At 51.9% G+C, this 23582-nt stretch overlaps 10 protein-coding genes across 10 annotated transcripts; 4 read left to right on the top strand and 6 right to left on the bottom strand.

Moving 5' to 3' along the window:
- Positions 1 to 138: 138 nt before the first annotated feature.
- BDQ94DRAFT_141566 (uncharacterized protein) lies at positions 139 to 617 on the bottom strand. The gene is made up of 2 exons (XM_026765857.1): positions 477 to 617; positions 139 to 400 (listed from the first exon to the last, which is right to left on the bottom strand). Exons 1-2 carry the CDS (start codon positions 558 to 560, stop codon positions 155 to 157), a joined length of 330 nt encoding a protein of 109 aa, XP_026627509.1. The 5' UTR covers positions 561 to 617; the 3' UTR covers positions 139 to 154.
- Positions 618 to 749: 132 nt separating this feature from the next.
- BDQ94DRAFT_177906 (formin-binding protein HOF1) lies at positions 750 to 4450 on the top strand. The gene is made up of 7 exons (XM_026773023.1): positions 750 to 1055; positions 1118 to 1222; positions 1282 to 1568; positions 1621 to 1833; positions 1895 to 1993; positions 2041 to 4120; positions 4176 to 4450. The coding sequence occupies exons 1-7, from the start codon at positions 1013 to 1015 to the stop codon at positions 4343 to 4345; spliced, it is 2997 nt and encodes a 998-aa protein (XP_026627508.1). The 5' UTR covers positions 750 to 1012; the 3' UTR covers positions 4346 to 4450.
- A 403-nt stretch (positions 4451 to 4853) lies between these two features.
- On the bottom strand, positions 4854 to 5725 carry BDQ94DRAFT_141560 (uncharacterized protein). The gene has a single exon (XM_026765856.1). It carries the CDS (start codon positions 5587 to 5589, stop codon positions 5311 to 5313), a length of 279 nt encoding a protein of 92 aa, XP_026627507.1. The 5' UTR covers positions 5590 to 5725; the 3' UTR covers positions 4854 to 5310.
- Positions 5706 to 7086, bottom strand: BDQ94DRAFT_141559 (DUF4870 domain-containing protein). The gene is made up of 4 exons (XM_026765855.1): positions 6691 to 7086; positions 6582 to 6624; positions 6426 to 6528; positions 5706 to 6376 (listed from the first exon to the last, which is right to left on the bottom strand). The coding sequence occupies exons 1-4, from the start codon at positions 7056 to 7058 to the stop codon at positions 6306 to 6308; spliced, it is 585 nt and encodes a 194-aa protein (XP_026627506.1). The 5' UTR covers positions 7059 to 7086; the 3' UTR covers positions 5706 to 6305.
- Positions 7087 to 7463: 377 nt separating this feature from the next.
- Positions 7464 to 8249, bottom strand: BDQ94DRAFT_169419 (DASH complex subunit DUO1; the record flags this gene model as incomplete). The annotated part of the gene is made up of 3 exons (XM_026771290.1): positions 7464 to 7523; positions 7580 to 7876; positions 7953 to 8249. 3 exons carry the CDS (start codon positions 8247 to 8249, stop codon positions 7464 to 7466), a joined length of 654 nt encoding a protein of 217 aa, XP_026627505.1.
- Positions 8250 to 9008: 759 nt separating this feature from the next.
- BDQ94DRAFT_19984 (uncharacterized protein) lies at positions 9009 to 10628 on the top strand. The gene is made up of 2 exons (XM_026775209.1): positions 9009 to 9838; positions 9896 to 10628. The coding sequence occupies exons 1-2, from the start codon at positions 9093 to 9095 to the stop codon at positions 10491 to 10493; spliced, it is 1344 nt and encodes a 447-aa protein (XP_026627504.1). The 5' UTR covers positions 9009 to 9092; the 3' UTR covers positions 10494 to 10628.
- A 1013-nt stretch (positions 10629 to 11641) lies between these two features.
- Positions 11642 to 14348, bottom strand: BDQ94DRAFT_177902 (uncharacterized protein; the record flags this gene model as incomplete). The annotated part of the gene is made up of 2 exons (XM_026773022.1): positions 11642 to 14259; positions 14339 to 14348. 2 exons carry the CDS (start codon positions 14346 to 14348, stop codon positions 11852 to 11854), a joined length of 2418 nt encoding a protein of 805 aa, XP_026627503.1. The 3' UTR covers positions 11642 to 11851.
- Positions 14349 to 14798: 450 nt separating this feature from the next.
- BDQ94DRAFT_19946 (uncharacterized protein) lies at positions 14799 to 16377 on the top strand. Its single transcript, XM_026775207.1, has one exon. It carries the CDS (start codon positions 14952 to 14954, stop codon positions 16200 to 16202), a length of 1251 nt encoding a protein of 416 aa, XP_026627502.1. The 5' UTR covers positions 14799 to 14951; the 3' UTR covers positions 16203 to 16377.
- A 1-nt stretch (position 16378) lies between these two features.
- On the bottom strand, positions 16379 to 18858 carry BDQ94DRAFT_19949 (galactokinase galE). Its single transcript, XM_026775208.1, has 3 exons — positions 17683 to 18858; positions 16740 to 17621; positions 16379 to 16680 (listed from the first exon to the last, which is right to left on the bottom strand). The coding sequence occupies exons 1-3, from the start codon at positions 18336 to 18338 to the stop codon at positions 16644 to 16646; spliced, it is 1575 nt and encodes a 524-aa protein (XP_026627501.1). The 5' UTR covers positions 18339 to 18858; the 3' UTR covers positions 16379 to 16643.
- Positions 18859 to 20432: 1574 nt separating this feature from the next.
- Positions 20433 to 23407, top strand: BDQ94DRAFT_141548 (acetolactate synthase catalytic subunit). The gene is made up of 5 exons (XM_026765854.1): positions 20433 to 20751; positions 20831 to 20929; positions 21001 to 21068; positions 21140 to 22825; positions 22892 to 23407. The coding sequence occupies exons 1-5, from the start codon at positions 20588 to 20590 to the stop codon at positions 22945 to 22947; spliced, it is 2073 nt and encodes a 690-aa protein (XP_026627500.1). The 5' UTR covers positions 20433 to 20587; the 3' UTR covers positions 22948 to 23407.
- The last annotated feature ends 175 nt before the right edge of the window (positions 23408 to 23582 follow it).

Below are 23582 nucleotides of genomic sequence, written 5' to 3'. Positions count from 1 at the left end.
CATGACGGGACCAATGCGGTGGCTTATATAACCGCTGAGTCATCGGGTGTTCCTGAGATGAGGTGCAGTCTGGTTATCTACAGTTAGTGTGTTTATCAAGGTAAAGTTATCTACGCTCTCTCAAAAGTGCGAAATATAGGCAACCCGAATTTCCCTATTGACGGTAGTCTCCAAAAGTTACTCGTTGATGCCCAACCCCCTCAGCATGGTCACCGACATTTCCCCACGAGCAGACCAAGTGTAGATTATGGCGAGTTATTGCAATGGAGCTTCTCCCAACAATTTTCAACACTTTTCTAGAACCACGTATACGGTCCACAGCACTAGATATATCCCAATTCACCAGGTGCAGGATAGGTGATAGTAATCGGGGGGTTTGACTGGAGAATGTATAGGTAGACTGCGTTCTTCGCGCGCCATGAGTAAGACCTCGGGACCAGCCACATCCAAAAGCCGATGAATAGATTATGACCGACCTCAGGGTTTTTAAACCTTACAAGCCAAGGAAGGGCGCAAATAAAGTGTGGGAAAAGCGTCACAGGAACAGGAATCCATACCATTCGTCAGGTTCCAATCACTGGCTGAGAATGATAGCCACCGGCGGATATCCCTTGATGGGCCCTCGAGGAAGATGAGGTGGTCATTGGGCTGCCTGACGCTGCCCCGTGATATTACCGCCGGTTGCCCCGAGAGACACGCCAGTGTAAACATGACAGCGTCAGCCATCTCCATTCCACAGCGCAGCTTGTGGCTAACTCCACCAGATCCAGTTCATCTGTACTGCTTTCTCCATTGTTTCTTTTGAATTCTGGTTCTTTATCTTGCTTCTCCAGGGGCATCCAGGTTGCCATCTTCGTTTGGTTTTCCGTCGCCGTGGGGTTCCGGGTTGTTCAACATTTTTACAGCTCGCTCTGCGTTACCTTTCAAATTGTCCATATCCCTAGATACCGATAACTAGATGAGCAAAGGCTGGCCGAAGCTCAACGCCTTTACCGGACTATAATCTGCCAAAATGCCGGGCACAGTCACAGACGGGCCAACGGTGGCCATGTCCTGTATAGTACCTCGAAATTCAGTTAGCGAGTTCCATGTCAAGCTAACACTTCGACTTCTACAGTTGCCAACAATTTCTGGGGCAAGGAAGACGCAGGTGTTGGACCAATGTTGGATAGAATGCACACGTCGAAAGTATCGTGTGATGAATTAAAGACGTTCTACAATAGTACGTTAGCCGATCCTGGGCTCAGTATGGGCTTATCTGTGTTCTAACGTGATGATTAGTACGTGCTGCTATTGAGGATGAGTACGCGCGAAAGCTCCTGGCACTATGTCGCAAGCCACTCGGATCAACAGAGATAGGATCCCTCCGGTCGTCGTTCGATACCGTCCGTGGTGAGACTGAGGCTATTGCTAAGGCCCACGCAGCAATTGCGGGACAGATGAAGAGGGAGCTAGAGGAGCCATTGATAGCTTTTGCCGGTGGTTCTAAGGAACGAAGAAAGATCATACAAAACGGTATTGAGCGTCTACTGAAGACTAAAATCCAACAGACGCAGACTGTGAACAAGGTAAACTACCCTGCCTATCGAGAGACTTACATCGCCGTGCTGAACAAAATAGACCAGAGATCGGTATGAACAAGATTGCCTGCGGATCAAGGGTTATCTGGCTCAAGGGCACATGGTCATGGGCCACGAAGAGCGTAAGAACAAAGCGAAATTGGAGAAGACGCAAATACAGCTTGCATCGAGCAGTAGCGAGTACGAAGCTGCTATAAAAATTCTTGAAGAAACTACTACACGCTGGAATAAGGAGTGGAAAGCAGCTTGTGATGTACGTGCGACAGACAACTTACATTGGTTCTTGATGCACGAATACTGATGCGCCGTTCCAGAAATTCCAAGATCTCGAGGAAGAGAGACTCGACTTCACAAAGAGCAGTCTATGGACGTACGCGAATATTGCATCAACTGTCTGCGTCAGTGACGATGCGGTACGTTTTATCGACACAACTACCCGGCTTCCGCTAACAATCACTAGTCCTGCGAGAAAATCCGACTTTCCCTGGAAGACTGCGAGGTCGAGAAGGACATAATCTTTTTCATCAAAGAGAAAGGAACCGGGCAGGACATTCCTGACCCTCCCAAGTTTATCAACTTTTGCCGGGGCGATATCAACGATACGAGCTCGGAAGTATCTGAAGAAGAAGGGTACTCGGTAGCCCAGTTTCAACGGACGATAAACCCAGCATATCGTACTTCATCACCGCAGCCTTCTTCATACGAGCCCCAGATTGACCCCGATGCCGAAATCGCAGCCAAGATAAACGGCCCGTCCACTCCTTCAAGCAGGGAAGCTACAGTCACTCCACAAAAAGCACCACAGCAGCCGATGCAGCAGCCCGTACAGAAACATGTGCAGCAGCCTATGCAGCAACCGCCACAGCAGCCAATCCAGCAGCCGGTGCATCAGCCAGTGCAGCAGCCCATGCAGCCGCCAATGCAGCCACCCGTGCAGCAACCTATGCCACAGCCAATGCCTCAGCAAATGCCGCAACAAATGCAACAGCCGATGCAACAACCCGCTCCCTTAGATTTAAGGCGTGGTGGTCAGCTTCCACCAAATTATGACCCCAACCAGCATGGCGAAATTGCAAAGGTGCCACACAACGCTTATCCAACCGATGGCATGACCATGTTTTGCAGGACAGGTCCGCCGTCAGAGCGAAGCTCAGGATCCAATAGCGCCTACCGACCATCCAGTCGCGATTCTCAAAGCGAAGTCTCGAACCCTACATCGATGTCGAGTCAGGAGCCACCAAGTGCCAGACAATCTCCCACAAAACCTACGAATGGTGTAGCCCTTCCAGGTCTAGGGGCAGACAAACAGGTACAAAAGAAGAGGAGCGCATTTTTCAGTAACAGTCCATTCCGACGCAAGAGTCGCCATGACAAAGACCGCCAGTCTGGCCCATCCCAGCCACCTTCTCGCGGCACTTGGGAGTCACCGTCAAAGCCCACCAGTCCTGTTAAAGCTCCTCAACCCCAGCAGCCTATCACTGTTCCTGACCCCGATCGGGTATCTGGAAGCCCCGAGCCCGTGGATCCGAGGGCAAACTTCCAACTCAATGTTGGAAACAATGTATTCGATGTGGACTCCCCTGACAAAGATAAGAAGGGATCCCAAGCGAAAGCCGCCAAAGGTGGTGAAGAGGAGCTGGATCCGATTGCCCGGGCTCTTGCAGATCTGAAAGTGGCAGGGAAACAATCAACCACTCGTGTATCTGCTGACAGGTACCACGGCATTGCAACTCCAGTGCCACCAGTAGCTGCTAACCCCGGCGCTGTGAGCACGCCTCCCCCAGCTTACAACGATTCATCCCTGAAACGCTTGGACGCTCCGCAACCCGCATTCACGTCAGCGCAGATGCAGAAAACAACTCAAAGATACACTGGCCAGGCCCAGAATATGCTTCGTGGCTCGAGCAAACCTCCTTCATTGACAAGCCGACACGGCGCACAGTCCCAGGAGGCCACAAGGGCTCGGTCACCAGCTCCAAGGCGGAGTGCGAGCCCTCATGTCAGCCCTCGGGTTGACACCCGCATGGGGCAATACAGTAGAGCGGCCAGCCCTAGTCCGACTTACCATTCGAGCAGCAGTATGAGAAGCCGGTATAACCAATCACCGACCGTCCCATCTCCTTCCCAGCGTCCCGTGGATGCATCTCCAACTGCAGAATATGCCCGAAGAGGATCTTCGCGTGCCGTGTCACCTCAGCCACAATACCGGCAGTCTCCCACCATGGCACCGCGCGGCGTATCCCCGCAGCCTCAGTACAGACAGGCTCAGAACACGATGCCCCGTGCCGTCTCGCCACAGCCGCAATTTAGACAACAGACCCGGCCTTCCAGCGCCGGGGGCATGGAGCTTCAGCTTTCCGGACAACCCGACATGTATGCTGGCAGTCGTGACGGGTACGGCTCCCGACGCGGCAGTGGTAGACCCATGTCATACTACGACGACGCCGCGAGCGTGAGGAGCCGGTCCAGGAGCAGAACAGTGGCCGTTGCCGATCCCAGCAGACAATTCAGCCGCGACGGTCGACCCATCCTTCACTTCGGTAAGTACCCCTTCCTCCTCTCCTATCCAGCAGCAATAACTAATCTTTCCTTCAGCACGAGCCATGTACAGCTACACTGCCGCCATTCCCGAAGAGTTAGGCTTCAGCAAAGGCGACGTCTTATCGGTGATCCGCCTCCAAGACGACGGCTGGTGGGAAGCCGAAATCACCACTGCACGGAGCCGAACCGGATTGGTCCCGAGCAACTACCTCCAAATCATCTAAAGACGAAAAACAAACGACAAATACGATCAATGCCTATCTCATGAACCAACCCAATCATTCATTCATCACTCATCTATGACCCAACCATGTCCTACTTAATCACGTGTTCATGATCATGATACCAAATTGTGCTCATTTGTCTTTTCTTTGCCACATCTTCTAATCTTTGGGTCTAGTAGTATCTATTCCTCTCTTCCATGGCACATTCTTTATGCGGTTTCCCCTAGTCTCTTGCATGTCAAAATTGGTTTTTGTTTCCTTGGACTTCCCCATGTGTTGACCTTGAAATTCGCGTGCTGATTTTCCGATACCTGTGTGCTTGGTTTCTCGAATGTCTTTCTTTGAAGATACGGACTAGTTTTTCTTTTTGTTTTAGCTGTGTTGAGATACTTTGAGATACTTGAATAATAACTTGGCGTACGGGCGCTGTATTGTTTGCGTATACGTACTACGGTCTACGACTAGATGATTCTCTATAGCCTAACCTCGTTGAGTATGCATGTAATAGCTCCGAGATAAGAATATCACCATTAAAACTAAGTACTTGACCCATAGTCGTAGGCTTGGCTCAAAGAGCTTACAGAGAAACCACCAAGGCAGAGCAGAGCAGAATGCAACCCAATATCATGAAGTGAACGCTCAATTGGAGGGCAAATCTGGTGACACCTCGCTAGTCCATAGAAAGGAACAACCAGGGTCTAAAACCTGCAAAATGTCTAGGAAATGCTCAATGACCAATTCCAACTGGAACGAAAAGAGCACATGTTGTACAAAACCAAAGAGAAAGAAACTGAGCTCTAGGGGACCACGGAACACATGCCAGCGCGAGATATACTAAGAGACGATAAGAGGGAGAAGGTATAGCCGCAAGGCAAGCAGTAGCCGGTCGAATTAGACGCTGACGTCGTCTATGGCGAAGGGGAATTGTCGTAGGGAAGTCGAAGCTCGTTGATCCCGTTGCCAGATTAGTCGGCACGGCCGCATCCCTCTACCATACATTTGAATCCTCCTGGACTTGCGAGAGAACGTATCCTGCCGTCTGTGCAGTACGGTTGTGTAGAGGCGTGGAAGCCGATTTGGGAGATTTTATCCCAGATGCTTTTGGGTGTAAGACTTTTGAGACCGGGCTGGAACGGTTCGCCGTTCCAATTTGAATCAGCTGCGGCTTTCGCGATGTGGCAGGCGAGGAGTACGTGGTCGTTGACATGCCCGCAGCTGTTGGAAACCCGCTGGATGTGGCACATTTTTACAGTCTTAAACAGAGCTGGTGCGTACTAATGCGTAGTCAAGTTGTAAGTAGGCGTCTGGTTGATTTATTGATCGTAGGCCCACGCGAATCAATTATTTGGTTGAAAGAAGGTGTCTCGTGCTTTCTCGATCGAATACTGGCTGAATATCTGAAGCCATGCAAATGAGTCTGGTGTCCTTGGCTAAACATCTCATTGACTCATTTGCAGAATGATGAGTGGAGAGCTATGGCATCGTTGCCAGGCGCAGAAGCAAAATTTCTATATGCAAGGACATGGTGAATTGGGGCACACGCCGAGCCATTGTGTTGACATGTATTCCACGAAAAGCTGTGAATCAAGGCTTTCAGCATCACTACAAAATGAATAGCTTGTTAAGCCTTCACAGTCATGCAAGCAACGACGGAATCTGATGAAGCGCAATATGGAGCAGCAGGAAAATGTGATAAAGAGATATTACAATTCGAGTGAAGACGGCAAGATGGGAAGTGACAGAAATACATAGCAGAACATCATGCGCAGCAGGCCAGCAGGAAACAAATTATAAAAACATAGAGGTTCCGCAGTATGTTCAAGTGACACTGTACAATGGAGGGCTCACCAGTCCTTGATCAGGAGGATTATCCGGGCAAGGTGGCTTAAGAAGCATCAGGGGAGCACCCTCGGGACACAAATCATGTGAAGAGCGAGATCATGCCGTTATTATAGCGAGTTCATTCATCGTCAACAAAGGAATTGGCAAGACGGCCAAAGATTGGAACTTCGAAATGTTCGAGTGTATCAACTAAAGTATGGTCAGCTTGTGTTATCGTTGCGCAATCGTGAAGACATACCATCTCGATAAGCCCGCATGCTGAGAAAGCCGATCATTGCAAGATCGCAGATAAACAAGAGCCATGAGAAGAAGCTTGACCAGGAGAATATTAGGTGGAGTATCTGAATAACATTAGAAGTGCCATTGGTTGACTCGGACGTATAGCGTGACTTACAAACATGACGGTGAAAAGCATGCTTGATTGCCATGCGTGGAAGCTAAGAAATGTCAGCAAAACTGGCAAGGAAAGACAATAGCTCGGGGACTTGAGAAAGGAAGCTTACCGGACATAGTCACTCTTGTGTTCTACCAACAGGAGGAAGACACCACCGGCGGGAGGCAGAAGCAGATATGCCAGCATAGCTTCAACGTCCATGCGGATGGGGAGACTGGTGTCGAAAGCCCCAAGATTCCGACGACCGCTCTCCACATCGTTTCCAAAACCCGTGTTTCCATGCCCACTGGTGTTTATATGGCCCGCACCGGCGAACTGACTGGGGGAGGGGAGCCCTGGGGAAGCGAGTCCGGGGCCGGGAGGAGATCCGCGAGGCGACTGGAGAACAGGAGACTTAATGCGATTCGCGTCGGCCAGCGACGGCGAAAAGGCGCGTTCCACCTCGGGCGACTCGTCCTGGTAGGGCGCAAAGTTCATCTTGAGAAGGAGATGAGCGGAATATGAGAGGACGAATGCCAGGAGAGAAAGTAAGGACAGACAAAACGGGATGGATTGACGGGAGACGCGCTTATCAGCCCACGCCTGAGCTACTAGTACAAAGTAGCTTTATCGCGGCGCCCCAGTTCGTCGCCTCAGGCACCTTATCAATTCCCCGCTGCAGCCATGCAGTATTCAGTATTGTGGTTACATTATTCTTTCCACCTCACCCACCTCACATAACTTGCGTGTTGTCTTGGGTATCATCCTATCATCATTGTCATTGGCTTTCGTCTCATATCCTCTCGTAGTACTGTACATGGAAAACCGTCTGTTCATGCCCGCCTCTACGCCCTGCCGCGCCCCCGCGCAATCCCTGTGCCCCGCGCGATCCCACTGACCGGTCTACGCGTTGTGGAGGTCGTCGATGGTTTGGATGTTGAAGATGAGGTAGTCCTGGTAGTGCTGGAGCTTGTCCCTGAGTACGAGGTGCTTGGAGTCCTTCCCAGGCCGCTACGCACCACCCGTCCACGAGTGGTCGTCCCACGCGTCGTGCGGGAGCCCGCGGCCAGCGCTCTCTTTCGCTGATCCTCTTCAGCCTTCCGGGCAGCAGCTTCCCTTTGCTGCTGGAGTTCCCGTTCGCGTCTCTCTGCGGCCTGTTGCCGGAGGAGTTCTTCGTTTTCCATGTCGGCCACATCTTGAACGGCGCCTTGCCAATTAGGATTGAGGATTAACCGCTGGTTGTGTTCGGTCTGGGAGAGGATACGCGTCCAAGTATTGAGCAATGTAGAAGCGGAATCTATGGTGCGCGAGACAGTCTACGGATTATCGTCATCACCGGTTAGCAATTGCAATTGTACAGAGTCGGTGGCGATCAGTTAGACTTGAACCTACACCCATGTTCTCCTTAGCACAATCCAGGCTTCCTAGCAGCCCCTCAATGACCTGGTTGATCTTGCGGACGCTCTCTAATTCACTGCGCAACGCGGCTTCCCGCGCCTCCTGGCGATCAAACAGAGTTTCCCCTGCATCATGGGTGATTGTAGGTTCTGGCGACATGCTCTCTTCCTTCACAGCTCTCTGATGTAGTATTTTATTTCCGCGTTTAGAGGGGGAATCCCAAAGGTCATCAGAGTCATCATCAGACAGCTGAAGCCTGTCCATTTCCTCTGCGGTGCTGCGGTGCATCATTGTTTAGGCGGAGTAGATTGAATGGGTGGTGGTGGTGGTCAATGGCGATGGTAAGGGGGAGACGTGGTTGTGGAAACAATGATTGTTTTGTTTGATAAAGGAAACAAAGGTACAAAATCGTAGTAGTGAATTATTGCACCAGCTGGCGGAGGGGAAGGGGAAACCACCACCAATGAAGAAAGGAAGAATGCCGATCGACAGCTAAATATCGTGGGGCAGTCTCAGCCAGTCGTTGGGATGGGAGAGTATAATAGTCCGACTATGGAATTAGTCTAGTCGATACCCAAGCAATTGGTTAGTCGTTAAAGCCTAAACGAAGCGGAAGAAGGCGTCGAAAAAGGTGTGGCTGGGACGCGACAGAAGCACCACCAGCGGGCCAAACATTCCAGATCGCGGGCACCAGCCATCCACTCTGAACCTCACCTCGTCTCTTCTTCCCTCCCTTTCCCCAGTCACTAACTACCACCTTCTCTCCCTCACATCCACATCCACATTTACATCCACTCTTACCACCACTACTCCTCCTCTCTTTGTTTACGGCTACTACCGTTCCATTGGTCTCGCTCCCTTGGATCTGCTCTTTGATAGTGACACGCCCATCGATATTGCGCGCCCTGTTACCCTTGGTTTACACGGTCGGCTTTTGGCGTTTTCCTCCCTTTTATCGCCCTTGAACCTGTCACGGCCTGATTCTCGTCACCCACCACCCTTATATATCTCAATTCTTTTGGATTCACATCTATCGGTTTAGCTGGGTATTATCGTGAATTTGAAATTGGGGCTATCGAGCTTGTCACAGTCACACTGGACCTGTATTAGCCCGTGTTCTGCATCTTATTCACAATGGCCACAACACCACCACCGCCCTCCACGCTACGAATCCCACCTACTCCGCGACTTGGAGCTAAATACGATGATTATGAGCCATATTCGACACGATACTCAGCCAGGCTAGCGAGCCAACGCGCTGCCAGAGACAGAGAGTCTCGAACCACTCCCCCGCCTAACTTTCCGAGCTCGAAGACTGCGAACAAGTACGACATGAATGAATCCGACACTCTGTCCCCTCCTGGCTCAGTCCAAACCTCGCCCCGGAAGCTCAAGTCGGCCCGGGCTACTGGCTTGTTCGCGACACATTCACTTGAAGGGCCCTCCGGCACAAATGACTCCGACCCCTTCGGCGCAGGACCTTCCTCTCTCCGTCATCAATCGCGATCACTTCGACCGACTATGACCGAAGGAATGCTTCCCACTCCTGCCAAGACGCCTCGCAAGAAGGCTATCGCGGATGTTGGAAACACCGCACGAGTGCTGTTTCCCCCTCCTAGTGCCAGGAAGAAGACGAAGAAACACACGGGCTTTTCATTGGATAGTTTCTGCGAAGACGACACACAGGGTGGCTCAGAGATTCAGATTTACACCGACTCGCGCGATCGCATCCCGGAAGTCGACAAAAGCGAAGATAATCCGTTCTACAACAAACCTACGGCCAGCAACACAACTACTCGTGCTTCCAGACGCAAAGAGACCCGCCGCGACAAGGAGATAGACGACTCGCTTAATCGTGAGGATGGCATGCTTTACGTTTTGTAAGTTCCACGGTTTTTCCTATTTTACCTTGTCTTGTGTTCTAACATATTCCGCAGTCGAGGCAAGAAAATGTTTCGCAAGTTCACGGATGATGCTGAGAGCGACCTTGATGATGACGATGATGACTTGGGCTTGCTGGCAGCCCGTCCAGACCTGATCGACTCATCTATCGACACTGTTCGTCCACTCACTCGCTCGTCAATCAAGCCTCGCGTGCTCTTCCCTACCGCGAAGTCTCAGACCCCTCAAGAATCTCGTTCGAGCGATGTCGATGAGGAGGCGGCCACTGATATTGAGGACCATCTACTTCACGATGAGGTCGAGGAGGATGAAAATCCTACAGTTGACGTGGAGATGCAGCAGCGGCCTGTCACTCCTCCCCCGCAATCCACTGTTGCAACTCCGCCGTCCCCCGGGGCTACGATGCGGTCACTGCGTTCGCGATCCAAGCGAGATGGTCCCGAGCATGGCGAGACACCCACGGCCTCCGAAACCAAGAAAAAGCGCGTCAGTCCGTTTGACGGCTGGCTCCGCAAAAAGACAGCTCCTGCTCTGACAGGGACCAAAGCCAAGAAGCGAGATGCCGAAGCCGCTGGCAGCCCTGGTGGCCCAGCTCCCAAGAAGACCCGAGGCAACAAAGCGACTGCGTCGTGAGCATGATCTTGTCCGCCTATATGCAAGGCTACCAGTGGAGCCCTGAAGCCGTCGGAAGCAGAGTCTTCCTTGATCTTACCGTCACGGATCCTACCGCAAAAAGAAACGCAAATCTTGACGAGTGTCCTTGTTTTCAGCGTTCTTCTATCTTCTCGTTCGATATTCACTGGCGTCCTTGACTTATAGGTCGACTATACTAGGTTTTTTTTAATGTGTCCGGCTGTCCTCAATTCAGTTTCCGTTTGTTTGATATCAGCTACTGAAGCACCATCATCTTTTGTCTTGAACATAACAATGACTCCGAGTGATCAGTCGGAGAAAGGGTACAGGCGCGATATGATGGGCTAAATGGGACGGACGGATAGGTAAATGGGCTGGACTGGCACATGGGATGGAGTTTTGTGTGTTCTTTTCTTTCTTTTCTCTTCCCCTCTTATTCCCGCTTCTTTCAATGCTTCTTATTTTCATCTTGCCGGCGTGTTCTCTGCTTCCTTCAACTACTTATGTCTGTCTCTGTGACTTGCTCGTCTTGAGCTCCCCGGCCTTTCTACAGCTTAGTTAGCTAGCTCGAGAGTTTTCTCTCCTACAATCAACTTAGATACCAATCAATGAACATGAAAGTGTGATGTCAGCTTTCCCATACGCCTTCTTCCTTTGATCATAAACATATATACCTAAGACCAATTACATCATACCATCTCCTATTAAGCTCTTTACCCTTTACCTACAAGAATTCCTTCATGCCAGCAAGAGACAGCAGTATTGTAGTCCTCACTTGTAAACAAACGATCAATTGTTCAAGCAGACTACCAGTATATTCATTACTTAGAAAGAAAAGCTAAGAATGGGTACTTTGCTAATAATACAACTTATCTCCCAAATAACCCGCAAGACAGCGTCGGGAAGATGAACGAAACGGGGTACTCGTACAAAGAATAAATAGAGAAAGACAGGCGTGCTCAAAACGTCATAAGTCAGTTAGTCGTTCGTTGGAAGTCAAGGCAAATTAGAAAAGAAATCTCGTTCATTCATTCATTCTCTTGTTCGAGTAAGGGGAAACGAAGGGGACTATTCCAGTGGCTACCAAGACGGTGTATCAATTCTGTTGCTGTTCATGTTTCAGTTGCTAAGTGGAATGAAAGTGGTAAGTTGGTGTCAAACAAAACGAGTCGACTATGTTCTCTGTTGTTTATGTTTATTCGGGCTAGCGAGTGAGTTGCGCTGATGGTGAGTGACACTGGAATGACTGATGTTTCATTTGGGATATTCGCCGTAGAAGGACGGGGTCAACTGCGTTGCAGGTAACGAAGGGTATCTATATTCTTTTTCATAACACTGGAAAGGGGTTGCTTTTCTCTTTAGATGATGTCTAGTTCATCGTCGTCGTCATCATCATAGTTCGTCGGCACCATGTCGGGCTTTCCTCCTAGACTGTCTCTTCCGGCCTCCTTGATGCCATGGGAAGTGATGAACCGGGTCTTCTTGACACCGCTGCCGTGGGGTCTGTCACCGTCATGAGCGCGTTTCAATGGGCTCAGCTTCACGCTGTCTGCTTTCCTGAAGTTCGAGATGCCCAGATTTGTGGTGGAAAACGCATCTAAGTTGTTCTTTGCCTGCTCGGGACGGGTTGATTGGACATTGTCGTTATCTCGAGATCGAAGGTATTCAGCACCAACACCTCCAGTACGGGAGATCAGCTTGTCTGCGATGTCGCGTTCGCGTTGCTTCTCCGCGAGCCGTCTGCGGAAGCGCTCCTCTTTGCTTTCCATGCCACGGCCCATCATCCCCGCAGCGATGAATGGGTCGTCATGATCTGCATCGATTAGGGCTGCGGCAGATTGACCAGACGGGTGAGGGTGAAAGGAGGAACCGCCGCCCCTGGATTTTGGAGCTGGCGCAACGTAGTATGATGATTGTGATTGGTAGTCGTATCTTGCGCCGTTTGGCTTCAGTCCATTTTGGGGACGACCTTTCTTGTCACCGCCGTAGAAACCGGTTCGAGACCCTGAGCGGCCGCCAGGACCATACATGCCTGTGCCGCCGTTTACTCCCATTCGACCTGCTTGTGTCCGACGGACCTGTAGGTCGACATGGAAGTCGCAGAATTCTGTCTTCCGGCCATCAACCCAAGAGTGGCAGGTCTTGCCGTCCTTCCTGACGGCCTTGCAGAATCCAATGTCTTGCGCATAGCCGACCTCAAGGATCTTGTCATCAGAGGAGGAAATGGCGAGACTGAATCTGTTGGTGTCGGTCTTGTTCTTTGGTGGTGGCATTATTGTAGGATTTAGAATGGCAATGAGTATCCCTTCGGAAATTCGGTAGTATCGTGGGAAGGCAGTATCGAATAGGAAGAGATCAATCGTCCACTTCAGATCCGTCAGAGTGATGACCATGTATTGGTTGGTATTGTTCGTTCCATCGTCGAATGGATCGACTTCCTTCTTAGTAGCGTTGGCCGGTTGCTTTATTTGCCTAGGCTCTGATTTCGATGCTACTATACCGAACACAACGTAGTCTGTGTCGATATCCTCCGGCAGTTCAAAGTCAGGCGCCTTCACTGTGCGTAGCAGATCAGGGATTCGGAGAGCTTTCTTGTCTTCCAGGGTTCGAGACAAGAACGAATGGGGTAAGATGCGGTTGGACAAGTGCAATGAAGAGAAGGCTTCAAACTTCGAGGAGTCCCCACTTTTCTCGCCTTGAGAATCATCGGTTGCACTATTTTGAGAGCTGGCAGGTACCTCAGACTCAGACTTGTGGTTCCGTCGGTGAAAATATGGCAGTGACTCCTTCGCATCAGCCACACCATCATCAGATCTCTGTACGCTAGACGTGGTCTGGCTCCGGCCCCTTTTCAGCGACGGCTTGAGATTATATGACCGGAGGACATCTTCTCTACTGAAGCTTTCGGCTCGTCGCCTCCTCGTTGGCGAACCTGGAACGTCCTTCCTTGACTCGGCAGCTGCTTTGAAGGCCTCCACTTCTGCCTTGTCGATCTGGAAGGCTGAGCTTCGACTCGCCTGGATTTTCTCCATTCGTGCTGCTCGTTCTCTCCGAGACGCATCGGCAGACCGGCTCTCAGCCATACGTTCACTGAAGCTTTTTGGACGGCTGCGCTCCCCACCCACGGTTATTGCTTGCAGAAGACTGCCAGATCGAGTGACTAAACCTTCTCGCGTTCCGGGCCTACTTGCTGGCGGATTAGCCCCTCGTGAGCTGGGTGGACGCTTCAGCGACACATCCCTACTTCTGAGACCTTTGTCAATGCCTAACAAATACCTCCGCGGGGACACAGGATCTGTGGGAGGAGCAGCACGTCTCGTCGGCGACAGCGGTACCTGGACATCATCAATATGAGCAGTGCTATCCGTCCCATGGCCATTATTTCTTGTCCCTATTGGCTCATCCTGTCCCTGGAAAGAGCCAATTGCTGACGCAGGTCTAGAGAAAGTCTCCCCGCCATGCTTATCCGGTCCAGGTGTCCCCGTTTTCGTGCGGCTTTTCTGAAGTTGCTTGAGCTTGAGACGCGCCTCAATGGCTGCAAGCTTCAACTGTAGTGTTTCCTCGTCCTCATCATCTTCGCCCTCGTCTACCCCGTCGCTGAGAAGTTGTGACGCCTTGGATCGTAAATCGGGGGTAGTGACAGAGTGTTTCAAAGGCGAACCCAGGTGCTCGCGACGTCGCTGCATGTCTTCATACCTCTTGCGACCATTCGGAGTACTCAAGAGAGCATCCCGAGGGGACTTTGGTGGCCACGAGATCTCGGCCACTGCAACAGCGGCGCGTCAGCGAATCTATGTGCACGGAACTAAGATCGAGCTGAACAGAAACACAAGGCACTCACTCACTGCTTGTCATCGCATCCACGGTATTAGTCCTGGTTTAGTTTCGGTAGAAGAAAAATGCAGCACTTGAATTCCGATCCCGCTTATCGTCTTCTATCTATCGTGCTACCTTTCCTGCCATATTCACTCAACGAAGGGATGCGGGGAATGGCGTCGTTCGAAACCTGGGGCTCTGGGGTTCGGAAGACAGGAGCAGCAAAATAACTCAGCCACCTGACGGATTCAAGACTCTGACGAAGAAAGAAAGGGGGAGCAGGAACCGCAGGCCTGCATGAAATGAAACGCAAGGGAATGAAAGTGAGCTGCAACCAATCCGCCTTTAGTTTCCTTTCTCGCCCGCGGCCTGAGGCCCATGCATGCCTGCCCGCTGACTTGTGTCGCAACGGTCTCTGATTGGCTAGCGCGTGTCGCGTTGAACCAGTGAAAAAGACGCGTTTCAATTACCATTATTACTTGCCTTTCCCCTTCGGACTATCCGTCAATATTTCCATTTCGCTATCTTCAGTTCCACTTTCATCCTCGTTTGCCAATTGCTCCTAATGAACTGCCAATAACACCTATCTACCTCATATAACCTCTCGTATACGGAGTACTTCTCACGTATTCCATCATCACAATGCGAACCCGCTCCAGCGCTCCATCGGAGCAACCCCAATCTCCTCCATCCACCTCCGATGACCAAACAACAGCAGCATCTACATCAGCTCTCCCAGCGCAATCCACCCCCCAGAAAACCTTCATCCTCCCCTCCACCGCGGGCGCCGACGCCCGCTTCCTCACCCTTCCCAACCCACGAACCGCCTCGCCAACCCGCTACTTCTTCGACCCCAAACTAGGCGTATACGAATTCACCGTCCTCTCATCCCCTCCCACCGCACCGCGAAGCACCCTCCTCGTTCGCAATCCCAATCCCACCTCATCATCCACATCCCAACCGCCAGCGCACATCTCCAAGAAAGCCGAACTCCTCCTTGCCACCCCCATTGACATCCTCTTCTTTCTCATTCCCATCCTCACCGCAAACACCAAACAAAACAACCTCTTCCAACCCCTAGACGACATCATCGACTCGCTGGACGAGGAGCTCCTCTCACCTCACCTCCGCCATGTACTCTACGACGAAACCTTTCGCGGGACACTGCACGCCCGCGCCGCTGCGATAAGCGACTCCGTTGAAGCGGGCGACGAGAAGATGTTCCGGTTTAACGAGACGAAACTCCTCCAGGAACTTGTCGCCAAGGCGGATAGAATGGTTAGCGTGGGGCTGCCTCCGAGTCTTGAGGAGAGATTTGTTAGACAGGCGCTGGCGACGCCGCTGATGGCGGTGAAAAGAGATGATGTGGTGGCTACGGGGGAGAATAAGGAGAATGAGGGCGAAGATGGCGAAGATGGCAAAGAGGAGGGGGAGAAGGCCACCGCGAATAATGAAGATGCAAAGGAGCACCTCCCCGAAGGCTTGAAAGCTCCTGACGGCGTAGCAAACCTCCTCCGGATATCCACAGCGCTGGCATTCATGAAAGAGTGCTATTTATCCAAAGAGATGAGTGCGCGGATAGATGAGTTGCTAGCTGCGCCGGAGAGTCCGAAGGATTTTACGCCGATGCGGGATCATTTGGACCTTGTGGCGAAGCTGAGGGCGGAGGCACTGGCGACGAGATCGCTGGGGGATTTCTCGCGGAAGAGAAGTGTTGAAGATCAGGAGGCTGCGGAGTCGAGGGCGGAGAAGAAGCGGAGGATGGAGGAAGAAGAGAAGAAGAAGAAGGCGAATGAGTCGAGGGGGGTCCGGGATCTCAAAAAGGTTAATACGACGGGAATGAAGAAGATGAGCGATTTCTTTGGAAAGGCGGCTGCGAAGAAGAAGACTTGAGAGTTGATGGGTTTTGGATATTGTTGTGATCACATCTCGGAATCTTAGAGACGCCTTGGGTCTATGCGGGGTCTGTATTCCAGCGGGATGGATAGAATCCCCGGGTGTTCCGTTACTCTACTCGTGACTTGGGCGCGGTAACCCTGGCCTCCTGGCTGCGATGCATCGAGCGACTGGGGCAAAAATTTGCAGACAAGTCATCACTGCCTTCCGCTTCTAAGCAGGAAACATCCCAAAAAGATAGACCCGTCGCGAAGATGATCCCATTTGTACATATACTCTCACACGATATACACAAGCGCTTGGATTTCCAATGGGACACAGAATTGTCGCGATTGGGTTTGCAATCTGCAAGGGAAACAAGAACCAACGCTGAAAGATCCAAGGTCAAGATGCCAACCATATGACGCACTACTTTGAAAAGAGAATACTACACCACCTCTAAACCTCAACCTGGGCAATAGCTGCGCCCGTGACCCTGTAGATTACATTAGTATCATTGCACAAGTGGGAGAAGAACCTAGGGTAGAGACATACATGAACGATCCGTTAGAGGGCTTGCTGATGACCATGGCTTCAGCCAACTTCTCCTCGCTGATATCCGGGAAGTGCTTCAGGTAGTATTCTTCCTTCAAGGCCTTGGTAACAGCCTCGACCTTAGACTGAGGCAACATGTGGACGGTGCAACCGCCCCATCCGGCACCAGTCAGTCGGCTACCCAGGGTTCCGGCACGACGGGCGATGTCGCAGATCTCATCCACCTCCGGTGCACTGCACTCGTATTGGGTGCGGCAAGAAGCCTGGGACTCGTTCAAGAGTTGACCCAGATACTGGATGCGTCTTTCATCGAGGGTGCTCGCCTTAGCGAGGCATGCCTTGAAGTCCAGGACCCGACGGGCCTCGGTGAAGCAGTGCAGGGCGCGTTGCCGGAGGAGGAAACGTTCTGCCTGGACAGGGAAGGAAGAGAGGTACTTGGCTTCGAGCTCGGGGACTGTGATACCAAGGAGCTTGGCGATCTCCTCGCGGGTGTATCCTTCCTCTTGTGTCAGAAGCTCCAGAGTGCTCTGGATGACGGAGTCGATCTGGTACTCCAGGGGATCGCCGAGACGGCCCTCTTTGCGCATCAGCTCGTTGTGGAAGTTACGGAGACTGAACCCGAGGGAGCTGTTGTCCTTGGGGAGGGTCAAGCCGTTGCGGGCAGCCAGGACCACGGCGGCAAGCGTGCACTCAGCGACGCGAAGGTTGTAGTGACGGGGAGCGGTCTCGGCCTTGTTGGAGGTGACAAAGCTCTGGGCCATAAGGAAGGTGATTTCCTCGTCTGCCTTAGGGATTGGGACGTGCTGAACGGAGAAGTTGGGGAAGAATTGGGTATACAGCAGGTATCCTCGGCGAGAGAAGATGGAGGCGGCTTGGTCCATTCTAGGTAAGCAGTAGAGTTAGGGCACTGAACGACAGAGTGAAGTGGTCAGGTGCAAATTACCCTCCGGAGTAAACGCCGACTGCGCGCTCAGACACTACTGCCAAATCAAGAAGATCCTGCTTCGAAACATTATGGTTGTTGGCCTTCATAACGGCCAAGGCACTGGCACACACGAAAGCCGCACTGCTGGAAATACCCCCACCCGGAGGCACATTACCGTCCAGGAGGACCTCCATACTAGCGGGCACAAAAGAGCCGTCTGCATTCTGCTTGCGCAAGAACTTCAGGGCGCCCAGGAGTCCCGCCTTGAAGTAGTTAACCCACTCATGCTTTTTAGGGTCAATTTCAATGTCCGTGTCACGGGGCACGACGAACTCGCGGGCAGGGAACTTCTCCGGGTTGACATTGGCGATCTTTACAACGGAGTCGGAGCCAGTCGCAGGGACGACCTTTACAGCAATGATCACGTCCACGCTTACTGCCGTAGGAAGGACATCATACAGGTTGTAGTCGATGTGCTCACCGATGATGTTCACGCGACCGGGACTGCGGGCCACGAAATCGGGACGGTAGCTGTAAACCTTGGTGAACTGAGAGACCAGGTTGTTGAAACGAGACTGATGGTGAGGTGCAACCGAAGTGACGGAGGCATCGTCGGTTGCGTAGACCTCAGCGATGGATTCCGTCTGGGGGACGAGTTCCTGCGGGGTTGCCATGGCGGGGTAGAAATGTGAGGAAAAAGAAAAGTGGCAGATCACACGAGGGGAGCGGGATATGGGAAAAGATGAGAATGAGGCAAGGAAAAAGGAAAACGAAGAGGGGAAAAGGAACAGCAGAAAGTAAGACAAATAGATTTAATATCGGCTAAAACGTCAGCGTTCCTGAATCGCCAGGATAGGAGGGAAAAATTCGAGCTGGAGGTGCTCCGCAGAGACCCTGATCGGTTCCGGATTGAGCATAACAGGCTGGTCACGGGCGGGATAGTCTGGAGGTGTGATTGCTTGAGGGCCGGGGAAAGAGTGGAGTTTGCCCGGAAATGACACTCGCTCGCTGGACGGCTCTCCGACTCGCTTCTCCAGTCCTTTTCAACCGATTCCCCGTGTGTTTCGGCTGATTCGGCATGGGCCCCTGGGGACCCCCAGTTCGGTCGGGATGTCACTCTCGTGATGTGTCGACGGCGAGCCGTATCTTCGAAGTCCGGTAAATTGTTATCTCTCATCTATCTCAGTTTCATTGCCTCATCGGCAATGGATTCGACAGGTACCGGCCAATTGATACCGTGCAAGGCATCCTCTTCCCAATAATCCCGCAGGGCACCCAATTTAGCCGAACCCAGCTGGCCTCGGCTTCTGGACGGCCGAGTGGATGCTCAACATTGCAAATCACACGGTTGTCTGTATAACAGTCCGGTCAGCCACCAGCCAACTATGAGTACTAATCAAAAGACAATATAACTAATCGATCTATACTGCTCTTAGTCAGGTCTTGGTGTCTATGCCCAGTTGACTATTGTTAGCTTAGTCGCCCGATTGAGTTAAGACTGACAAGCATTGGATGGAAATTGTGGGGTACATACATCACATTCCGATCGTTATCAAGAAAGTGAAGAAATTATATCTTGATACACAATCTCTTTTCCAGAAAAGAAACGGTTGCTGTTCGGTATATGAGTTCATCCCGCAACTTTCTGGAGTTACTTCACAACAAGGTCGGGTACTCCCGATCTCGGAAGGGCTCGTTGCAGTAACCCTCTGCGCCTACCTACTTCTCAACTTGGGAAGGGTCAAAAGTGCCGCGGAGGATTTCTCATGCGCAACTCATGTGAAGCGAGAGAGCATTATATCCTCTTTGGTTCTTACCTTATGCGGAAGGACGGACTACACCATTCTGGCCACAACGGCTCATTTTTTCAGGTCACGAGCACATAAACCTGTACTCCGTCTAGAGTACTTTGGATGAAATACGCAAGTTCTCATTGCGGCAGAAACTCTGCATATCTGACGCAAGGCCGAACAAGCAGTCTGCAGGCAGCCCTGATGTATATGCTCAACTGAACTCGGCCCAGCTTCATGAAAATAAAGGAAGTTTAAGGCCGAGGTGCCTATGTTCCTAGGATTTGGAATTGGAGGCATTGTTCAGGAATCACTGGCCAATGTTACGAGTGAGTCATCTTCATAGGAAATAGACAGCCCCTCCACGGAGAATTACTGCACCAGTAAATAGTAGCGGGTGAGAATCATACAACACTTGCTTTCTTTTTCATGCCGGTTACCTGCATGTGATGGAGATGCATTAGCGAGCCGTATTCGGACCGGCACCCGCGGTAGGAGTATGTGTAGAAATCTCGAAAGTCTGTGATTACCACAGATCGATGGAGGTATGGTTAAAGTGGCATTTATAGAAGCCCTAATTACTAAAGGATGTAGTCCGTGAGTTGTAATCGATTATTATCCCTTATGTCTCTTGGTTGCTATGAGGACTAGGAGTATGTCAGCAGTAAACCGGGCTAGTTGATTACAGGATCGTATAGCAGTTGGAACCTTGACACAAAAGGCCGCACCATGACAATTAATAGCAAAGAAATATACGTCGTTGTGCAACGTTAGTTTCCATCATCAACATCCCTCGCCTGTATTATTGCAATTTTGCAAGGCGTTGCTCTGGTAAAGACCAGGACGAAACGAGGGTCTTGCATCCCAATCAGGTGACCGCTTTCGCGTCCAGAAGGCCGATGATCGGAGCAGTGGAGTATCCGTAGCCAATGGGAAGACCGAGATTATTCGACTCCAACGGCGCTAGACCAGGACAGGCTAGAATGCAACCATAACCGTCCCCGAAGTCTGAGTCTTCGCTCCTGCCTTAAGGAACGGATCTCTTACTCACACTTCCTGGTCCCATTCTTTTTCCCCGTTGTGAGCACTCCCCTTTCTCTGTTCCCCAGGCCTGGCAGTCATCCGCCATCAAGATGATGCCTATGAGACCTTCTAAAAGCGCCATGCGCGCTCTGCATTACCAGAGGTATATCGCCTCCGGCAGAATGACTTTTACCACTGCTTCCGTTGCTGCGACCGCGCCCCACCGCTTTTCAGCTCAGAAGAGATTCCAGAGCACCGCAACTGCCCCGGCTGAGTGAGTATTATCTACAATTAGCGTCCAGATAGCTACTGGGCTGTCAATGACTGTTGCTAACATGTCTGTGAATTTCCAGAGGCACAAGACCTGTTCCCAGCCCTGCCTTCAACCAGGAACCTCACCGCAATGAGGTCTCGCCACTGCAAAATCGCCAGGTCCCCGAACTGGACGACTCGTATGCAGTCCCTTCAACAACATAGATGACTCATGGGAGTAGAGCTGACCTGGTTCTTGGAGCGTAAACAGCTTTGTCGGACTCAGTGGAGGAGAGATCTTTCATGAGATGATGCTGCGTCTTGGCGTCAAGCATGTCTGTGAGTCACGCGTCTTTTTTCTCGGTTTCCCGATGTTCTTCAAGACCGTAAGATTGACCCACTACTTTTAGTTGGTTACCCTGGAGGTGCCATTCTTCCCGTCTTCGATGCTATTTACAACTCCAAACACTTCGACTTCGTTCTTCCGAGACATGAACAGGGCGCCGGACACATGGCCGAAGGCTACGCCCGTGCCTCTGGAAAGCCCGGTGTCGTCCTTGTCACCTCCGGCCCTGGAGCCACCAACGTTATCACCCCCATGCAGGATGCCCTCTCGGACGGTACCCCCATGGTCGTCTTCTGCGGTCAGGTGCCTACCAGCCTGATCGGTACCGATTCTTTCCAGGAAGCCGATGTTATCGGTATCTCTCGTGCTTGCACCAAGTGGAACGTCATGGTCAAGTCCGTCGCTGAACTCCCCCGTCGCATCCAGGAGGCCTTCGAAATCGCCACCAGCGGCCGCCCCGGACCTGTCCTCGTCGATCTGCCCAAGGATATTACCGCCGGTATTCTCCGTAAACCCATCCCCATGAACAGCACCCTGCCCTCTCTCCCCAGCGCTGCGACCATGGCCGCCCGCGAACTGAGCATGCAGCAGCTGCAAGGTACCATCAACCGTGTGGCCCGCCTCGTGAACGTTTCCAAGAAGCCCATCCTGTATGTGGGTCAGGGTCTCCTTGCTCGCCCTGAAGGACCCCAGATCTTGAAGGAGCTGGCCGACAAGGCTTGCATTCCGGTCACCACCACTCTCCAGGGTCTGGGTGGGTTCGACGAAACGGACCCCAAGGCCCTGCACATGCTGGGCATGCACGGATCTGCCTATGCCAACATGGCTATGCAGGAGGCTGATCTCATCATCGCTATCGGTGCTCGCTTCGATGACCGTGTGACTGGTAACATCTCCAAGTTCGCCCCCCAGGCCAAGCTTGCTGCCTCGGAGAACCGTGGTGGTATCGTCCACTTTGAAATCATGCCCAAGAACATCAACAAGGTTGTCCAGGCCAACGAGGCTGTTGAGGGTGACTGTGCTGAGAACATCCGTCTCCTCCTGCCCCACGTCGAGCCCGTTGCTGAGCGCAAGGAGTGGTTCGAGCAGATCAACGACTGGAAGGCTCGCTTCCCCTTCTCCCTCTATGAGAAGCAGACTGCTGAGGGACCCATCAAGCCCCAGGCTGTAATTGAGAAGCTCAGCGATCTCACCGCTCACATGAAGGACCGCACTGTCATCACTACTGGTGTCGGTCAGCATCAGATGTGGGCTGCTCAGCACTTCCGCTGGCGCCACCCCCGTACCATGATCACCTCTGGTGGTCTTGGAACTATGGGATACGGTCTCCCCGCTGCCATTGGTGCCAAGGTTGCCCGCCCTGACGCTCTTGTCGTTGATATCGATGGTGATGCCTCGTTCAACATGACCCTGACTGAGCTCACCACTGCTGCTCAGTTCAACATTGGTGTGAAGGTTCTCCTCCTGAACAACGAGGAACAGGGTATGGTGACGCAATGGCAGAACCTGTTCTACGAGGACCGGTACTCGCACACTCACCAGAAGAACCCCGACTTCGTTCCCATGGCCCAGTCCATGGGTGTTGCCGCCGACCGCTGCACCAAGCCCTCGGAGGTTGAGGCGAAGCTCAAGTGGCTGATCGAGCAGGACGGCCCTGCCCTTCTGGAAGTGTTCACTGATCGCAAGGTGCCTGTGCTCCCCATGGTGCCCGCTGGCTGTGCCCTGCACGAGTTCCTTGTTTATGACGAAGGTATGCACTATAATTTTTTTTTCCTGATTGGGTAAATGAATGCTAATATAATTCTTTGCAATACAGCCAAGGAGAAGGAGCGCAAGGCTCTGATGAAGAAGCGGAAAGTTCCCGGTTTCTAAGTGATGCCGCGGACGCTAGCGATGAGTTGCCATGCCTGTTATTTGAAAGCTGCAAAAGTGCCCACCCATTTCTGATCTCTTGATATCCATGGCGTTTCTGGCAGGTTCTAAAACGCTAGCGGGTGCCGGTCTGCGCCCCGGAGACAAGCTGCAGCGGTCAACTCCGACCAGAGAGCCCTGGACTAGCATGCTGCAGGACCGCGAAGAGCATTCTATAATGGCTCCACTCAATCCTGTACAGCGGTCCTGGGCTGAAATTGACCTCTAGCTGGGCTTGGACCTCCTTATCTTTTTTTTTTTTTTCTTTTTTCCCCTCCATTTTCACCGTTTGCATTATGGCTTGCGCGCAAAAGTTGCCTCAAATGTTGTTGTGGGAAATCCAGCTGTATATAATCCTTATGTTGCTGTAATCTTTTGTATGACCTTGGAGAAATACTATCATGAGGCATTGAGAAGGGAGGAGTGTTCCTGAATGACGCGATGATTAGTGCTGACTGGAGCAGCTACGTAGAGGATGCTAATTTCACTAGTGAGCAGTTAGTCTATGGAAAAGTCATCAAGATTGCTGCATCCGCCATGATGGCGCAAAGTGAGGTGATTGACTAGACATCACGTGATGACCGAGCATTGGGGTC

Source organism: Aspergillus welwitschiae (assembly GCF_003344945.1).
Source record: "Aspergillus welwitschiae strain CBS 139.54b unplaced genomic scaffold BDQ94scaffold_12, whole genome shotgun sequence".
NCBI lineage: Eukaryota > Fungi > Ascomycota > Eurotiomycetes > Eurotiales > Aspergillaceae > Aspergillus > Aspergillus welwitschiae.
The sequence above is the reverse complement of the archived record's forward strand: the minus strand, read 5'-3'. Positions and strand labels throughout refer to the sequence as shown.

What these genes read in the sequence shown, in the direction of transcription:
- BDQ94DRAFT_141566 (XM_026765857.1), bottom strand. Translation starts at nt 560, where the DNA reads ATGGTATGGATTCCTGTTCCTGTGACGCTTTTCCCACACTTTATTTGC. An exon ending in TAAGGTTTAAAAACCCTGAG is followed by an intron (nt 401 to 476) that starts GTCGGTCATAAT and finishes CGAAGAACGCAG; the next exon opens with TCTACCTATACATTCTCCAG.
- BDQ94DRAFT_177906 (XM_026773023.1), top strand. Translation starts at nt 1,013, where the DNA reads ATGCCGGGCACAGTCACAGACGGGCCAACGGTGGCCATGTCCT. An exon ending in AGACGCAGACTGTGAACAAG is followed by an intron (nt 1,569 to 1,620) that starts GTAAACTACCCT and finishes TGAACAAAATAG; the next exon opens with ACCAGAGATCGGTATGAACA. An exon ending in AGTGGAAAGCAGCTTGTGAT is followed by an intron (nt 1,834 to 1,894) that starts GTACGTGCGACA and finishes GCGCCGTTCCAG; the next exon opens with AAATTCCAAGATCTCGAGGA.
- BDQ94DRAFT_141560 (XM_026765856.1), bottom strand. Translation starts at nt 5,589, where the DNA reads ATGTGCCACATCCAGCGGGTTTCCAACAGCTGCGGGCATGTCAACGAC.
- BDQ94DRAFT_141559 (XM_026765855.1), bottom strand. Translation starts at nt 7,058, where the DNA reads ATGAACTTTGCGCCCTACCAGGACGAGTCGCCCGAGGTGGAACGCGCC. An exon ending in CACAAGAGTGACTATGTCCG is followed by an intron (nt 6,625 to 6,690) that starts GTAAGCTTCCTT and finishes GACATTTCTTAG; the next exon opens with CTTCCACGCATGGCAATCAA. An exon ending in CATGCGGGCTTATCGAGATG is followed by an intron (nt 6,377 to 6,425) that starts GTATGTCTTCAC and finishes ACCATACTTTAG; the next exon opens with TTGATACACTCGAACATTTC.
- BDQ94DRAFT_19984 (XM_026775209.1), top strand. Translation starts at nt 9,093, where the DNA reads ATGGCCACAACACCACCACCGCCCTCCACGCTACGAATCCCACCTACT. An exon ending in GATGGCATGCTTTACGTTTT is followed by an intron (nt 9,839 to 9,895) that starts GTAAGTTCCACG and finishes CATATTCCGCAG; the next exon opens with TCGAGGCAAGAAAATGTTTC.
- BDQ94DRAFT_19946 (XM_026775207.1), top strand. Translation starts at nt 14,952, where the DNA reads ATGCGAACCCGCTCCAGCGCTCCATCGGAGCAACCCCAATCTCCTCCA.
- BDQ94DRAFT_19949 (XM_026775208.1), bottom strand. Translation starts at nt 18,338, where the DNA reads ATGGCAACCCCGCAGGAACTCGTCCCCCAGACGGAATCCATCGCTGAG. An exon ending in GTCGGCGTTTACTCCGGAGG is followed by an intron (nt 17,622 to 17,682) that starts GTAATTTGCACC and finishes CTGCTTACCTAG; the next exon opens with AATGGACCAAGCCGCCTCCA. An exon ending in CCCTCTAACGGATCGTTCAT is followed by an intron (nt 16,681 to 16,739) that starts GTATGTCTCTAC and finishes TGTAATCTACAG; the next exon opens with GGTCACGGGCGCAGCTATTG.
- BDQ94DRAFT_141548 (XM_026765854.1), top strand. Translation starts at nt 20,588, where the DNA reads ATGATGCCTATGAGACCTTCTAAAAGCGCCATGCGCGCTCTGCATTAC. An exon ending in GTCCCCGAACTGGACGACTC is followed by an intron (nt 20,930 to 21,000) that starts GTATGCAGTCCC and finishes GAGCGTAAACAG; the next exon opens with CTTTGTCGGACTCAGTGGAG. An exon ending in TCTTGGCGTCAAGCATGTCT is followed by an intron (nt 21,069 to 21,139) that starts GTGAGTCACGCG and finishes CACTACTTTTAG; the next exon opens with TTGGTTACCCTGGAGGTGCC.